Source organism: Cardiocondyla obscurior, linkage group LG12 (assembly GCF_019399895.1).
Source record: "Cardiocondyla obscurior isolate alpha-2009 linkage group LG12, Cobs3.1, whole genome shotgun sequence".
Classification (NCBI taxonomy): Eukaryota; Metazoa; Arthropoda; class Insecta; order Hymenoptera; family Formicidae; genus Cardiocondyla; species Cardiocondyla obscurior.
The window spans coordinates 6,429,267-6,444,883 of record NC_091875.1 but is presented as its reverse complement, the minus strand read 5'-3'; the positions used below and the strand labels follow the sequence as shown (position 1 = coordinate 6,444,883).

General features: G+C 31.9%; 4 protein-coding genes and 1 long non-coding RNA gene across 10 annotated transcripts in view; 1 reads left to right on the top strand and 4 right to left on the bottom strand.

Moving 5' to 3' along the window:
• Positions 1 to 23: 23 nt before the first annotated feature.
• Positions 24 to 795, bottom strand: LOC139107298 (uncharacterized). Its single transcript, XM_070664779.1, has 3 exons — positions 545 to 795; positions 296 to 474; positions 24 to 170 (listed from the first exon to the last, which is right to left on the bottom strand). The coding sequence occupies exons 1-3, from the start codon at positions 699 to 701 to the stop codon at positions 24 to 26; spliced, it is 483 nt and encodes a 160-aa protein (XP_070520880.1). The 5' UTR covers positions 702 to 795.
• A 165-nt stretch (positions 796 to 960) lies between these two features.
• Tos (Exonuclease tos) lies at positions 961 to 4,833 on the top strand. Its single transcript, XM_070664746.1, has 8 exons — positions 961 to 1,224; positions 1,319 to 1,438; positions 1,579 to 1,840; positions 2,363 to 2,578; positions 2,721 to 2,999; positions 3,120 to 4,115; positions 4,185 to 4,294; positions 4,430 to 4,833. Exons 1-8 carry the CDS (start codon positions 1,064 to 1,066, stop codon positions 4,446 to 4,448), a joined length of 2,163 nt encoding a protein of 720 aa, XP_070520847.1. The 5' UTR covers positions 961 to 1,063; the 3' UTR covers positions 4,449 to 4,833.
• Positions 4,834 to 4,950: 117 nt separating this feature from the next.
• On the bottom strand, positions 4,951 to 7,020 carry LOC139107301 (uncharacterized). The gene is made up of 4 exons (XR_011546492.1): positions 5,850 to 7,020; positions 5,504 to 5,770; positions 5,128 to 5,384; positions 4,951 to 5,042 (listed from the first exon to the last, which is right to left on the bottom strand). It is a non-coding gene; the product is annotated as an uncharacterized lncRNA (long non-coding RNA).
• A 59-nt stretch (positions 7,021 to 7,079) lies between these two features.
• Positions 7,080 to 9,366, bottom strand: Tango9 (transport and golgi organization 9). Its single transcript, XM_070664774.1, has 7 exons — positions 9,101 to 9,366; positions 8,797 to 8,944; positions 8,388 to 8,738; positions 8,152 to 8,236; positions 7,896 to 8,054; positions 7,618 to 7,772; positions 7,080 to 7,544 (listed from the first exon to the last, which is right to left on the bottom strand). The coding sequence occupies exons 1-7, from the start codon at positions 9,175 to 9,177 to the stop codon at positions 7,380 to 7,382; spliced, it is 1,140 nt and encodes a 379-aa protein (XP_070520875.1). The 5' UTR covers positions 9,178 to 9,366; the 3' UTR covers positions 7,080 to 7,379.
• A 1,077-nt stretch (positions 9,367 to 10,443) lies between these two features.
• The window catches only part of LOC139107285 (TOX high mobility group box family member 3), a 57,936-nt gene continuing 52,762 nt past the window's right edge, over positions 10,444 to 15,617 (bottom strand). For all 6 annotated transcript variants that reach the window (XM_070664749.1, XM_070664753.1, XM_070664748.1 and 3 more), the window contains 6 exons: positions 15,275 to 15,390; positions 12,452 to 13,061; positions 12,013 to 12,318; positions 11,743 to 11,835; positions 11,390 to 11,661; positions 10,444 to 11,305 (listed from right to left, as the gene is read on the bottom strand). In XM_070664749.1, coding sequence (XP_070520850.1) covers positions 11,239 to 11,305; positions 11,390 to 11,661; positions 11,743 to 11,835; positions 12,013 to 12,318; positions 12,452 to 13,061; positions 15,275 to 15,390 — 1,464 coding nt within the window. In that variant the 3' untranslated portion in view covers positions 10,444 to 11,238. The remainder of the gene's footprint in view (positions 11,306 to 11,389; positions 11,662 to 11,742; positions 11,836 to 12,012; positions 12,319 to 12,451; positions 13,062 to 15,274; positions 15,391 to 15,617) is intronic.

The window sequence follows — 15,617 nt, the reverse complement described above, 5'->3', positions numbered from 1 at the left end:
ATTATAAAGTAACTTAATCAAAACTAATTATTATTTTCTGCTTTATGATCTGTTGATGGCTGACACACTTGTGATTCTTCTGTTACAATATCTTGTTCTTTCTCAGCTTGTACAGTTGCTTCAAGTACATCTGCTTTTAAAAGGTGAACTAATTCACTTGCTGTTAAAGCCTAAATAAATCAAATAAATTTACAGATAAAATTTTTTCGGCAAAATAATATTAATACTTATTTTGTAAGGTTAGAATCACCGGCAATCACGTTACAGAATAATTAATTTTAATGAATGTGCTCACTTGCAGATGGGGAGCTATGTGTCGTATCACAGGATTTGATGCCAACTCGGCCTCTTCTTCAGAATGGGGATTATTCCCCGAGGTAATTAAACGCGCAATACAATCCTCTTTTGCTACTGATAGCGACGTTACGAGGTCCTTTTTCGTAGTACCGCCTTGAAGTACTTTCAATCTAGAATCTGTTGTTGGAAGAGAATTAATAAACGTAAAAGAGAAAAAATACCATATGCCAAATACGCAACGTCTTACACAGCTTCTGCAAGTACTGCTCGGAGTCGGATAGCCGACGATAATTAATATCCTCGTTCAAGAAAGAATCTTCAAACCGATCGTTAGGCAAGCCGTCGTTATCAATCGCCGTGTCCGCACACGTTTTACGCCATGGATCACTAGCATTAGCTTTCATCTTACACTCTTATCTACGAACTTTTTATATGACTTATTTTTTTTTCTCTCGATCGCCAGATACGCAATAAAATTGCAACGTATCGGAGCCTTACTTTAAGCAGGATCCAATTAATTTAATTAAAGGTTAGGTTCAACAGAAAATCGAATAGGAGAGTTTGTTTCGCATGTAACTATTTTTCTATTGGAGCTTCAGTCTAAAAAAAACAACAATTGTGAAAGGTAGGATGGTGATCTTAGCGACATCTTGTTGTGCCTGAATCTGGCGGCAATGTGATCACGATCAGATGTTGTATATACGGAGTACGTTTAACACTATTTTATGTTACGAGTTATTTGTTATAGATTACGATTTAAGTTAATATGGGCATCACAGGGTTATTACCGTTCCTAGAAAAGTCATCTGCAAAGAAGAATATTAAAGAATTTTCCGGTTGCACAGTCGCAATCGATTCTTATTGTTGGCTACACAAAGGTGTGTTTTCTTGCGCTGACAAAATAATGATGGGAGAAACAACAAACGCGTAAGTAACGATTATAGTTATCTACACACGTTGGCATTTTCTCTCTTTTATGACACTCGGCGATAAATAACTTTCCTTTTAAATCAATCTGCAGGTATGTTTCATATTGTATGAAGTATATAAACATGCTTTCAAAATTCAAGATAAAACCTATCTTAGTGTTTGATGGAAGACGCCTGCCAGCTAAGGAGCACACAGAAATTAAAAGAAGGGAGTATGTAAAAATAGAGTGATTTAAATATTCTAAAGTTACAAAATTATTCTATTTGTTTTTGAGAACTACACTAAGTTGATGCAATTATTACTGAATTTCAAATTAATATATATTTCTAATTATATTAAATTTATTTGCAGAAACAGACAAATAAATCGTCGTAAGGCAAATGAATTGATACAAATGGGCAAGGTTGAAGAGGGAAAAAATATAATGAAACGTGCTATAGATATCACTTATGAAATGGCATTAGAATTAATCAAACATTGCCAGAATAATAATATTGATTGTATTACTGCTCCTTATGAAGCTGATGCACAGTTGGCATATTTAAATATTAGTGGTATAGCTGATGTTGTTATAACAGAGGATAGTGATTTAACATTATTTGGATGCAAAAAAGTTAGTATGACATACAGAGTATTTTGTGATGCATATTTTTACCTTAACAAAGAAATTAATGATTTTATTGTTGCTTTTAATAATGATAGAATGACAATGTTTTGTTTTAAATATTTTTGCACATTTTTAATATAATTTATGATTGATATCTGGTGATAAATTAATTAAAGAACTCTAAAGTTTTTAATAAAGACAAAGACAGTTAATAAAAAGTAATATATTTAAAAAATTCAGAAAAATAAAAATTAAATTAAATATTTTAAATATTATATAAATTTGTTGTACATTTGTTAGTAAGAAATTATATGCTTTGACTTACTGGTGGTTTGCATTCAAGCAAGCATACAAAGAAAAGTATGAACAAAGCCTCATCGGGAGTTACGGGTGTTGAATCATCCCTGCTTATCTCAGCTTAGATAATTGAAAACGCGGATCTTTCATCATAGATTTATCACATACTACGCGCATTACATGATACATATTTATAATAATATTGATGAAATGTATTTCGTTTTATTGTAGATGTTTTTCAAAATGGATTTTAATGGAAATGGAGTTTTAATTGAACAGGACCGATTACATATGGCAATGAATTTGAAACCTGAAGAATTTGACATAAATAAGTTCCGGCATATTTGTATTTTATCTGGTTGTGATTATCTTCCTTCTCTTCCTGGTATTGGTTTAAAAAAAGCACAAAAATTTATTATGAAGAACACAGATGACAATATACACAAAGTTAGTTGCTATATTAAATTTAACTAAAGAATTTTCTAAACTTTAGCAGTGAAATAAGCAGTTACAAATTTTATATTAATGCACATAATAGTATGATGTTGAGCGATGTTAATTTAGTGTCTTTTTGTTTTTTTTTTTTAAGGCGTTGATACGTATGGGCTCTATTCTTAATATGAAATCATTAGTCGTGACACAAGAATATAGAGACGCATTTATATTAGCCGATATAACATTCAAGCATCAATTAGTATTCTGTCCGTTACGAAGGAAACAGGTACGATTAAATCCACCCCCCGCTGATATTACTGAAGACCAATTACAATATGCTGGAAAAGAATTAGATGCAGATGTTGCTTTACAATTAGCCCTCGGTAATTGCGATCCAAGTACCTTAAGAATGGCCCACAACTTTGATCCATTTGTAAGTAAATAAATTATTATCGAACGATATTATAGATCATTTAAAAAAAAAACTATACGGTATTTTAAAGTACCTCTAATAATTCAAATAAAATATTAATCATATTTTTATTATTTGCAGATACGAAAAAGAAAGCTGAATACAGAAGCGGAACAAACAATGTCAATTCAAAGTACTAGTATTTGGTCGAGCAGCTATATGTCAAAAATGAAATATCACGGTACTTCTCCTAAGGTTTTAAATTCGTCAATTAGAAAAGAGCGTACTGAAAAAAGAAAGCCCTCAATAGATTCGCATATTTTATTAAAGTTGCATAATAGTTCAGCTAATTCAAGTAAGCAAAGTGATAAGCTTTCAGAAGAACAAGATTTTGATAAAACTACTCTTTTGGATGTGTACAATTCAGATCAAGACGCTAAGCTGATTTCCAATCAGAAAAATATTAAAAAATCGGAAGATTATTTATATTTACCAAATGATTACGTATCACCAGAAACGTGTAAAGAAAGAAATCCATTTGTTACACAAGTATCTGATCTTAAAACTTCACCAAGTGTTTTGTTTAATGGAAATTGTCAGAGAAGAGGAAAAAATTTAATGCGCATAAGACGAACTATAATCGATGACAATGCTGTAATAGAAAGCAAATATTTCTCAAAACAGAAAGACAAAGAACACAATGCACTTGAATCTAAAAATGACAAAATTGAGGCCATTTTAAAAAATACGAACGATGATGCTATTCCAAATATGAGTACAAGTGCAGTGCAAATCATTGGTTCAAAAAAATTAGAAAAAACATTATCTATGACAAATATTGACTGTACAGTTTCATCAGATCATAATAATTATCTAATTAATACTTGTAAAAATATTTCTGAAATATCAATCTCCAATGATAAAAAAAATAATACATCATCAATTAATTCAGTGACTGACAAGAACTACATCTCAAGAAAAAATTTTACGTCACATTCTAACATAGAAACTGACAACGTAACTAATTATGAAAATATGAATAGCCTACAAAATAATTTATTGAAATGGTCAAACACAAAAGATGATCAAGTCTTGTATAAAAAAGATATGTTTAAGGAACAAAGTTCAACAAATCGGGTAAATATACACACGTTCAAAAATTTTAATAAATTAATATAAAATATTAATTATTAAAAAAAATTTTAGGTATCACAACTTAATTTAACAAAAAAAAGAAACCAGCCACGTCAAAGTAAACAATCTCCATCAGTTTCTAGACAACAAAACTTGTTAAGCATGTATGGATTCCAAAAGAGGTAAAGTAAAAATTATTCAAATAGATGAAACGGGACATTTTTTTTATAAAATTAAGTTTTTATAACTTTATATATTATTTGTTATATATGATTAATAGTTGCTAATTGCTAATTTCTTTTCTTTTTTTTTTACAGAGCATCTCTTGAACATTAATTTCAGAGTTTTGTTTAAATAATTTTCTAAGTTACAAGGCTCAGAATATGGTATTAATATTTTAATATGATGAATATTAATAAGAGTTTTTTTAAATATATTCATTAAAAATAATGCTTGAATTGAAGATAATAGAATAGGAGATAAAAAAAAACTATTTAACGCGCCTGTATTGATATAGGTAAAAAATGAATCATTTTAAATGTTTTTAAATCATTTGTGAAATATGTATAAATTTTGTAAAACATTTAAATTTTTTTAATATTACTTTCCTGATATACATGTATCATTTATTGATTCAAGAATAAGTTTTAACAATTAAACATTTAATGTTCATATTTCTAACTACTAGAACAAACTACTCTTCGCGTGTGCTATTTTTCTAAAAAGTTTTTCCCACCCAATTTGTGCGCGTCATTATAATTGGGGACATTAATTATTTATAATAATTCCTATACGATAATTAAATTTGAGTAACCTATATCGACGACGGGTTGCTGGTTCAAGAGACCTAATTACGAACCACGAAAAAAAAATTGTGCGACTTACCACCAACCTGCGTGAGTTACAGCGGAGTTGAAGTTCTGCCGGTGACTGTAACATAAAAAAGAAAATATTATATTAATGTACATGTCAGTTAGTGAGATTAATAAAAAAAAAAATTTTTTTTTTTTTATACTTAAAAGTTGCTCCGCCGATGCAGGATGCCCCCCGGGCCTGCTCCTCCTCTCAGTTTGGACGTCGTGACGAGTCCTCCTTCCGCGCACAAGTCACTCGCGAATCATCCCGACCGTGATTCTACTGTCGCGAAATTTACTGAACACTATATCGCGCGTTATTTTTTCGCACTGCTGAAAAAAGAAAATCCTGAAAAAGAAGACAGGTTACAGGCTTACCCAATCTGCATACAGCGGAGTTGTAAAATTCTGCCGGTGGCTGTAACATAAAAAGAAAAATATTAATGTAGACGTGCCGAAAAATTAACAAGATTAATAAAAAAAAAGATAAAAATTTTTTTTTTAATAAAGATATAATTTAATAAAATTCATGCTTACCTATAAGTTGCTCCGCCGATGCATGATGCCTCCTGGTGGGCCTGCTCATCCTCTCAGATGGGACGTGACGAGCCATCCTTCCGCGCACAAGTAACTCGCGAACGCACTTCCGAAAATGAAAAAGAAAATCGTTAAAAAAACGCCGAAAAACTAGCGGCACTCCCGAAACGACCGACGAACCGGCTGCGGTTCGTATGATGACTGATATCGGCGCACGGCACTTAAAGTTCTCATTAAACGATGCGAAGCAGCGGAGTTTCTCTTGATCTGAAACACACAAATTAAAGAATTATTTTGTAGATATCACATTCAAAGCATTTTATTCCAAAGACAAATTTATACTTACCCTGGGGTTGCTCCGCCGGGGCAGGATACCCTTCCTGGGCCTCCTCCTCCTCTCAGGATGTCCTCGGGATGTCAGGTTGATCCTTGCGCTTGCACCAAGCGGCGAATGAAACACGGCCGTGATATGAAACGTTTCTCGCACTGTCTTTCTCAAGTTCTTTAAATCCCGCACTGTCTTTCTCAAGTTCTTTAAATGCCGCACTGTCTTTCTCAAGTTTTTTAAATCCCGTACTGTCTTTCTTAAGTTCTTTAAATCCCGCACTGTCTTTCTCAAGTTCTTTAAATCCCGCACTGTCTTTCTCAAGTTCTTTAAATCCCGCACTGTGTTTCTCAAGTTCTTTAAATGCCGCACTGTCTTTCTCAAGTTCTTTAAATCCCGTACTGTCTTTCTCAAGTTCTTTAAATCCCGCACTGTCTTTCTCAAGTTCTTTAAATCAATCACTCAAAACACGTTGAGAGTCTTAGCCGCGACGGAGAAGACGCGCGCGAGGTGCGGATCTCACGTTCTGACGATGGCGGATGCGAGATAGTTCACGATACTTCTGAGATAGTCCACGATACCCGCGAGATAGTTCACGATACTCCCGATCGTCTCAAATCTTCGAATTCAATACAAGAAACGGGCTACGACGCACGGATGCCTCGACATTTTCGTATCGAACTCGGACCGCGTGCTCGCCGTGACCTTTAGTACGCAGTAGTTGTCGAGTCATTCTTCCGCGTGCTGGACACTCACGAGATAGTCCACGACACTTCCGACCGTCTCAAATCTTCGAATTCGATACGAGAAACGGGCTACAACGCACGGATGCCTCGACATTTTCGTTTCGAACTCGGACCGCGTGCTCGTCATGACCTCTAGTTTTACGCAGTAGCACGACTCACGTACCTTGTTACCAGCTCGCAATCAGGCGATCGATGGAGCGCTGTGATTGGTCGGCGCGCTAGGGAAACTACGCGTCGACCAATCACAGCGTTTCACTAGATACAGGTCCATACATGCATACATACATACATACATACATACATACATGCATACATGATGAGTCGTGAGAGAACACACGCGGATGCCTCGACGTCTTCGTTTCGAAACCAATGCTCTTCTCGTGGCCGCGTGTCCTCTTGTTTGCAGTAAAATTTCAGAATCTTCTTGATATATTATATAAAAATATATATATAAAAATAAAATAATTAAAATAATTTCAAAAATAAAATTAATTTTATACGATAAAAAATTACATTTTTTATGTATAATCTTTTGGCAAACAGAATTTGTTGCCTACGTTTATTTCAGCAGAAATTGTTACTGAAGTACATTAAATCAAAAGTTGTAAAAATCCAGACTCGAGCTCACAGCATATAGAAATCTCATTGGAAGCGCTTTATGTATATAGTTATATTAATATGAGTTCAACCAAGTTAAAATGTTTGTGCTATGCACAAACTGTATAAAACATTTTTAACCGAGTTTTTTCATAAATGTCGAATGTCATGGTTTTACAATGTTTTGAATGATCCTTTACATAGATATTTATATTGTTTCTTGCACATCGTCTGCAGCGGTATTAATAATATGAGTTTCATTTTCCGGTACTGTATGGCGTCCCAGTTGACGTCGATATTTTAAAACTAATTGTGGAATAACAATATTGTTGTAACATGCCATACCGATTAAAAGAATTATAAAACCAATGAGCTGCAATAAAAAATTATCTGTCTTTTACTACACATATTAATACTAACAATAAATTATTTTTTTCTAATCATACCTGCATATAATGAAACCTTTGCCACTGAAAACTTAAAGAGAAGATCCATATCACAACTGTACGAACACTATCTAAAATCATTCTCGTTGTAGCGCTTATTTCTTTTGTGACGCTAATTCCAGCATAATTAAAAAAAGCAATACTAAACACAATACCTGTAATACGAAATAAATATTATAATAAATATTAGAAATTTATATTTGATGATCGAATATTTAATTTACACTTAATAACAGAAAATAAAAATTTATGAATAAAAAGAAAAATGATAAACTGACCGAGGGTTGCTATCAATAACGGAGTATTATTTTTTATTTGGTTAAGAGCTTCTACACTGGATTCAAGTGTACCACGTGAATTATCCGTAAACGGTGGTGGTGCGGTAATATAATTGAGAGGAATTAAAGCGATAGAAATACCAATGAAGCCAAAGATACCTATAAAAAAAAATGTAAAATTGGATTTAATATTTTCGAAGTAAAATTTAACATTATTAACCAATTCTACATATAAAAAGAAAATCAATATACTAACCTTCCCATCCAATTGCTTGTAATGCAGGGATATCTTGTTGTGCCACATATTTTTCCTCAACAACCATTTGAATAGCTGTTATTACCTTTTATATATAAAATTTGATAATTATTTTATAGAATTAACATATTGATTAATACATGCACAAATATTTCATATCAAATTAATGTAATACTTTATAATTTTATAGATTTAAATAGCAGTAATGAAGGGATAATGATAAATAAAAACTGTACCTGAGCAAATATAATAAGTAAATCCCCAGTGACTACAGAATTTACACTCATATCATTGTCTTCCATTATTAATATATCACTAACTCCAACAAATGCTAAGCCTGCTATAACAAAACCAATACCTATCCATTCTCTTAATTCCAATTTTTTATTAAGAAATCCAATAGAAAATAATCCTGTAAACATAATCACTGATCCGCGCAACATTTGAAAACTACTTGCATAAGTCATGTTCAGGCCAATGTACATTATGGATGTTGCAAACATGTCACACAATGCAGGAATTAGTAAAACAAAAGGATTAAAAGTCCTTGATCCTTTAGTGAGTACATTATTATCCACAGAACCATCCTACAAATAACTTAATGTAATACACAATAAAATTTAAAAAAAAACTATAAATACTTACACTCCTTCGATTGTAATAATAATAGAAGAATTTAAATGCTACAAGACAAAGAACTTCTCCAAAAAACATAAACAGTGATTGCATAAAAGGATGGTTAAAATGTCTAAGTTGTTCATCTTCACCAACTACAACTTGTAGATCAGCATATCTAGATAAATTTAATATGAAATTTTAGTATCTATAACATTGATTACAGAGATTCTTTCCTGTACCGTAATTTTATCATTTATACTGTATATACACAATATAATAACATACACATATATATATATAATTAATTTTCATATTTATAATAATTACTTACTTAACAGATAAAGTATTAAACGAGCCAGTAATTATTTGAAGTACAGCTATGATACGTTGATAATACGACCACGCCATTGTTTAGAATAAATGTAGCGTTCCAATATAATGTTACAATAAACAGATACTCAGTAATTACATATCTACATATACAGTTAAAAAAAAAAATATATATATATGTAAATTTACTGAAATAATTTGATACGCGTAAAACTTAGTACATTAAACAAATCTCGTTCTTTATAAAAAATCTTTAGAACTTTTCATGTCATCTCCTCTTTCTCCGATAGAAACTATACTAAATCAATGACATCAATCTTTCTAACCTCTCTCAAGTCTCGAGGCTTTGAGGCAACGGTGGCGCCGGGAGCGGCTTATTCTCTTATATCTTCTCATACTTTTCGGACGATGATGCCGCAAAACCCTGGAATTGAAAGTAAATTACAGTAAATGATTAAATTATTGTACTTATTTAACTATAATCAAGGATATATTAAATATTATTTATTCTATTGTTAAAGAACTTTTTAATATTTTTAAACATTGTAATCATTGAAGTAATATAAAAATTAAAAAAACGTACAAACGTGAAACTCAATAAAAAGAAAAACGTGCTTTTGCCGAACGTAATTTTCTTTTTATATTGATGCTAGAAAATTCAAAAGATCAGTTTTAAATGGGAAATATTTGAGATAAAACGAAAGCAGGCAGTATTAATAAAAATATTTAAAATTATTATTTTTTATAATATAAATAAAAATAAAAATTATATCTACATATTAAAAGTAGTTTATTTTTAAGCATCGAATGTCATGAAACTGAAGTTTTGCATTCGCTGCACAAAATCTCCAAATATTAATTCGGAGTCCGGCCGTCACTCCTGTGGACCCTTAATTAAAAAATACATTTTTGCAAAGGCTGATCTAAACGTGCAAATTTTAAACAATTGGATTAAACCTCTTTAAATGGTCTCCATTTAAAAAATTACCGTTTGTCATTATAACTTTTATTTCAAATTAATTTCAGGAATCTATTAGCAGGTATTTAATGACCTGGGACTCCCTGCATACAAACGAACACACACCCACGCATACATACGAAAACGCACACGCGCACGCACAGTCTCACACACAATGCAAATAAGACGTTTATAATTAAAAGCAATTAAAAATATATACCTAATCAAAGAATATATTAACAGATATAAATTTTATCCTTAAGTCTTAGATATTAAAATAAAACGTAATAATTAGCAATTATGGTACGTAATAGTAAACTATATAAATCCTTTTTTTTACTTAGGCATTGTTTTTATAGTATAAACAAAACACACATCGAACGTAATGCACTTATTTATATATTTTATTTGCTTGTACTTGTGCTTTGCTGACTATATTAAAATGACAAGTATAAAGTTGAGAGAAACATATACAGCTATACAGGGCTTTCAAACTATTGACACAAATCCAAAGGTAATAAATTTACATAAAATTTACACCTTCCGATTTGTCAATTAGTTCGAAAACATCTTGTGTGTATAGGTGGGATAATTTTATTATAAGAAAATAATTTTTGTTCGGTAAACTGTAAAAAATTATAATATTATTTATAGAGTATGAAAGAAGAAACAAATATGCCTGTATAATTGGCACGTTTTGTCTGTTAGTAAGGAGCAGCAGAAAATATTTTAAAAAAATTTACCTGTTGTTTAACTTCTCATAAATATAAGTAAATGCAATAATTTAAATTATTCAAGTTATAATACACTCCTTACAAACAAAGGTTTTTTGGCCAGAGTATAAGTTTTTGGATAAGGCTTTTCAATATACATTGCTTTTTTTTTTAAAAGAAACAATTTTATCTTTATTTCACTATTATATTTTTTTCTTCTCTGTCTTGTCTTTTTGTTCTCTTGCAACGCACGCATATACAGAATACATCTGTACGCTATTACCATTCAACTTTAAATTATCCATAAATTTCTATATCTCAGTTGCTGCATGAATAGTCTTGATGATAATTTAAAAAGTTGTCATTCACCAGCTTATGTATACACATCCATTTAAATATTTTACTTTACAGATCAACAACGGACTGTCGAGCAGAGGCCATTGCTGCAGTTTATCTCTTGGAGAACATCTATTTAACTGTAGAATAGTTTTGTTGAGGATTTTGATTTGAAGATACCCACGTGTTAAATACATCTCTATAAAACATTATAAAACAGATGATAAAAGAAATATATGAATTAATTTAAAATGCAAAAATAAAATATAATATTTTTACTCACCTGCAATGGCTAACCACACACTCGTTGCTGCAATATTCATCTTCCCATTCGTTATTAGATATAGCAGGATTGGGACATCCTTGATGTATACAAGATGGTGCAACTTGTCCTGTCATAGCTACTTGTGAAGGATTTACTGGTGACGAAGAACTAGATAATGTTTCAGATTTTATCGATATATCTTCTGATTTTATAAATTCTGCTCTAGGCGGACTTGTATGCATCATTTGTTGCTGCTGCTGTTGCACTTGTACTTGCTGTTGTTGAGGTACCTGTAAATAATGTTTCAAAATATTATAGAATGTAAAAAAAAGTAAAAAAAATAGATATATACAAAAATACATTTAAATAACCTGCATATATTGCTGTTGTGAAATTTGCTGTTGCATATGCTGCTGTTGCTGTTGTGTCATGTGCGGTGGCGCCATTACATTGCCCATTAAACCCTATAAAAAATAAAAATATAATATTCCTTACCATAATTAGTAATATTCGAACACTAATTATTAAAATTAAAATATTTTTTCAAGTATAAAAAAAATATAATTTATCTTTATGTGGGATTATATTTGCTTGTCAAATTTCTTTTTCAAAAATTTTAATAAATATTAACTTATTCATACTTGTTGAGAATTTCCTTGCATAGTTAAATGATGAGGGGATTTTTTATTAGCAGTCATTTGCTGCTGCTGCTGTTGTTGAGGTGACGAAGGTTGATGCTGAGGGCTGTAGACTTGATATGTAACATTTCCTGGCGCAGTATTGTTGGCATAGCCTGTGTATCCGCTGTATTGCATTTGCTGTTGTGGTTGCTGTGTTTGCTGTTTTTGTTCATTTTCACCCGCACCTTTGCTTACGAGAGATGCTCTGTATGCCGCAAGAGCTTTCAAATATTCCTTCTTAGCTGCTTCGGTTTTCTTTTTGTAATACTATGTAAAAATAAATTTATAATTATGTTAAGTACCATTTATCACAATTATTTGTAGTAAGACAATTATACTCAATATAATCATCAAATAAATAATAGAAATACGTAAGATCGTTAAAATTTTAAATACTTACATTTTTATGTTCAATATCTAATGCATCCCACATTGATGCAACAATTTTAGATACTTCACCAAAGCTGGCATTTGGATGTTTCCCTTTTATTACTGCCTGAGTGTCTCTGAAGAAAAGAGCGTACGCTGATACGGGTTTTTGTGGCTCATTAGGATCTCTTTTCTTCTTTTTCTTTTGTGGCTTTGTTTTTCTTTGATTTTTTGCTCCAACATCAGCTGTTTCTGGTGACGGTGGCTCACGTTTAGCCATAGCAATCATTCCACCAGAATGTGGAGTGCTATCATCGCTATCTTCGCTGGTTGTAGTATTGTTATTTGTCTCTGGAATATTGTTAGGTTGCATAGTAGTCGGACTGCCTCCAGTAGGACTTCTGTATTGCATTTGTTGTAATTGTTGCTGTTGCTGTTGATGCTGCTGCTGCTGCTGTTGCTGCTGCTGCTGCTGCTGCTGAGAATGCATGTATTGCATGTGTTGCATTTGTGCCTGCTGCTGCTGTTGTTGCTGCTGTTGTTGTTGTTGGTGTAACATTAATAACTGCTGTCCACTGTGCTGTTGTTGGCGCGGAGAACTCATTGTTACGTACGAACCTTGAGAGTTGCCATATGCTGAGCTGTAAGTAAACAAGAAACAAGTTTTAAAGAAAATACTTTTTATTTCTCGAATTAATGACAAGTAAATAAATGCATTTTGAAATGTTTGTTCGATGCTTAAAACGATTCAAAGAAATAAAATCTTTAAAAAACATTTTTTTACTATCTGTAAAAATTTTTTTTTATATCGGAGATAATTTATTAAAGAAAAAATATTTTTAACGTTTTTTTTATATTACTATTGTCTTTCGTATATGTTAGCTTTATAAAATTTATTTACATGTAAATCGGTAATCAGTTATTGTCACATAAACAGTATTTTTATTACACATATTGTAATAACCATTTGTACGATATTTATTTTTAATACTATCTGTTGATTATTTAAAAGATTGCACCAGCTATGCAATATAGCATTTTGCATAAGAGCGTAGTTACTGGTAATTTATGCATCGCATCTAAGATAATTGCGCGTAGATAGCTGTTGGCGATGTATTCGTTTCGATTTGCAGTGTATTAGACTGCTGTGATAGCACGCGTTTAGATCGGATATTCCTATCCGACGTATTTTCCTGACTTTAATCGAACTGATTATAATATACAATTTGAATAACAAAAAGTACGTTTGTTCGGTACTTCGCGAATTTTGTGCACGAAGAACGAAGGACCGAAGAAGCCATTCCCAACATCGTTTCTCATATTGAAGATGTTCATCGGCTGAAAAAAAAATGTTGACGGTCTAAATTGCGGTTTGCAAGACTACGTAATGACAGGTTCTCACGAACGTTACTCGGTAGACTTTAATATACGGTAAATCATATCTTTAGTTACTTTTTGCATAGATGTGCGGGCACGCAGGTACGCAGGCACGCAGCACGCAATACGTTAAATATGCACGCACACAAACGAGTCGATGCAGTAAACAATTTTCTTTAGCTTCACGTAGAACGAAGAAAGTAACGCCTTGTTTCGCAAGAAGACAATTTCCAATAAAGGCACGAATTGCGTGTTGACTTCTCTAGTCTCTCGTTGATTAAGTTCCATTCTATTATAGAATAATAATTTGTTTTACTCTGTCAATTTTATTGAATTTTTTTTTTTTTTTTTTTCTTCTCAATCATTCCCGAGACGAAAATAGAACTTCTCTGTATTATTCAATCATCCTGAGTATTAGAAAAAATGTAAGTGGAAACGATACTCGCGAGAATAATGTATAAATGAACGAGAACACGTTATTCTTTGATTGTGCTGTGTGCTGTGTTGCAACGATCAAAATTGGCTTTACTCAAATTGCTGCAGGACAGTACACGTTAACGAGATAAGTCGAATTTCCATAATTTGGAGTTATGCAAACGGTACGCCGTGACAATTTGCGCGATGTTTGCTGTATACATCACGTATTAGAGAGTATATCGCTAATTCAATAATTTTCCATTCGCAGAATTTCGTCGAGTTTCGCAAGTTTACATGTAAATTGTTATTAACGTTGCAAAATAGTCACGGCATTCGTGAAGAACGTAATTTCAGATTCGCGCTTATTTCCGCGTCAACCTTAATCGGTGTAACCTTCCTCTTTGTAGAAAATAAAGCTTTGCGTATCTTAATAGGATAATGATACTCAATCATGGAGATACGATTTTTAATTGCGAAGTAAACGAATTGCGTGCTTTCATAATATCACTAATAGCGACGGACGATCATATTAGCCAGCTAAAGCTATCTAAAGATCACATAAGATATCTAAAGAATGTTTGATGTTCATTAATCTTGCTTTGTTACGTCTCAGATTACATACCTATCTTCCGACCATTGCCATCTGTTCGAAATCTGTTCCAGCTCTATTCAAACTCGAAAAATAACGAAAGAGAACAACATGACATTTTGAGATTCTCTCTTTCTTTTTCTATCTCCCATCTTAACGTTCCCGCTGCTTCTCTTTTTTTTTCCCCCCCCGCCTGTCTATATATATCTTTCTTTTTCTCTTAAATTTCTTTTAATCGTCGCTGCACTGATATCTTTTATCTTGCATAATTTACAAAGTCACGAGTTAATATACGATAATAAGTAAATTTTTTTACTTAATTTTTTATCTTCTCTATTAATAGATTCATTGTAGATATTATGTTTGTATAGATACGCGGGTTCAAAGGATATATAAATTTAATGTGCAAAATCAAAGGTTAACTTATAACGTTAACATTAACGGTAACTTGAAGCAGTGAGTCGCACTTACCTAACATTGATAGACTGCATCGAATGATCTTGTTGCAAATAGAGTTGTTGCTGATATCCACCAGCGTCCAAGCTCATACCGTCCGGTGATTGTTGCATACCGCTACCTTGCATTATCTACAATGATTTAACATATGTAGACAGTAAAACATTAATCCGTACGTAATAAATCTGCATATAATTAAAAAAAAAGTTTTAATTGTAATCAAGTCAATTAAAAAAAAAAAAATTAAAATATATCCATATAAAATTATGTTTAAAATTATTTAGAATTTTTTCCCCCGGATATTAATATAAATACAATAATTAAAAAAACAATCTTAAAAAGTGGTGTTTTGTTGCGA

Coding starts and splice junctions, on each gene's coding strand:
- LOC139107298 (XM_070664779.1), bottom strand. CDS start 701: ATGAAAGCTAATGCTAGTGATCCATGGCGTAAAACGTGTGCGGACACG. Junction 475..544: donor GCAGTACTTGCAGAAGCTGT/GTAAGACGTTGC, acceptor TTCCAACAACAG/ATTCTAGATTGAAAGTACTT. Junction 171..295: donor ACATAGCTCCCCATCTGCAA/GTGAGCACATTC, acceptor TGATTTATTTAG/GCTTTAACAGCAAGTGAATT.
- Tos (XM_070664746.1), top strand. CDS start 1,064: ATGGGCATCACAGGGTTATTACCGTTCCTAGAAAAGTCATCTGCAAAG. Junction 1,225..1,318: donor ATGGGAGAAACAACAAACGC/GTAAGTAACGAT, acceptor ATCAATCTGCAG/GTATGTTTCATATTGTATGA. Junction 2,579..2,720: donor CAGATGACAATATACACAAA/GTTAGTTGCTAT, acceptor TTTTTTTTTAAG/GCGTTGATACGTATGGGCTC.
- Tango9 (XM_070664774.1), bottom strand. CDS start 9,177: ATGGCGTGGTCGTATTATCAACGTATCATAGCTGTACTTCAAATAATT. Junction 8,739..8,796: donor ATTATTACAATCGAAGGAGT/GTAAGTATTTAT, acceptor AGTTATTTGTAG/GATGGTTCTGTGGATAATAA. Junction 8,237..8,387: donor TACTTATTATATTTGCTCAG/GTACAGTTTTTA, acceptor TATATATAAAAG/GTAATAACAGCTATTCAAAT.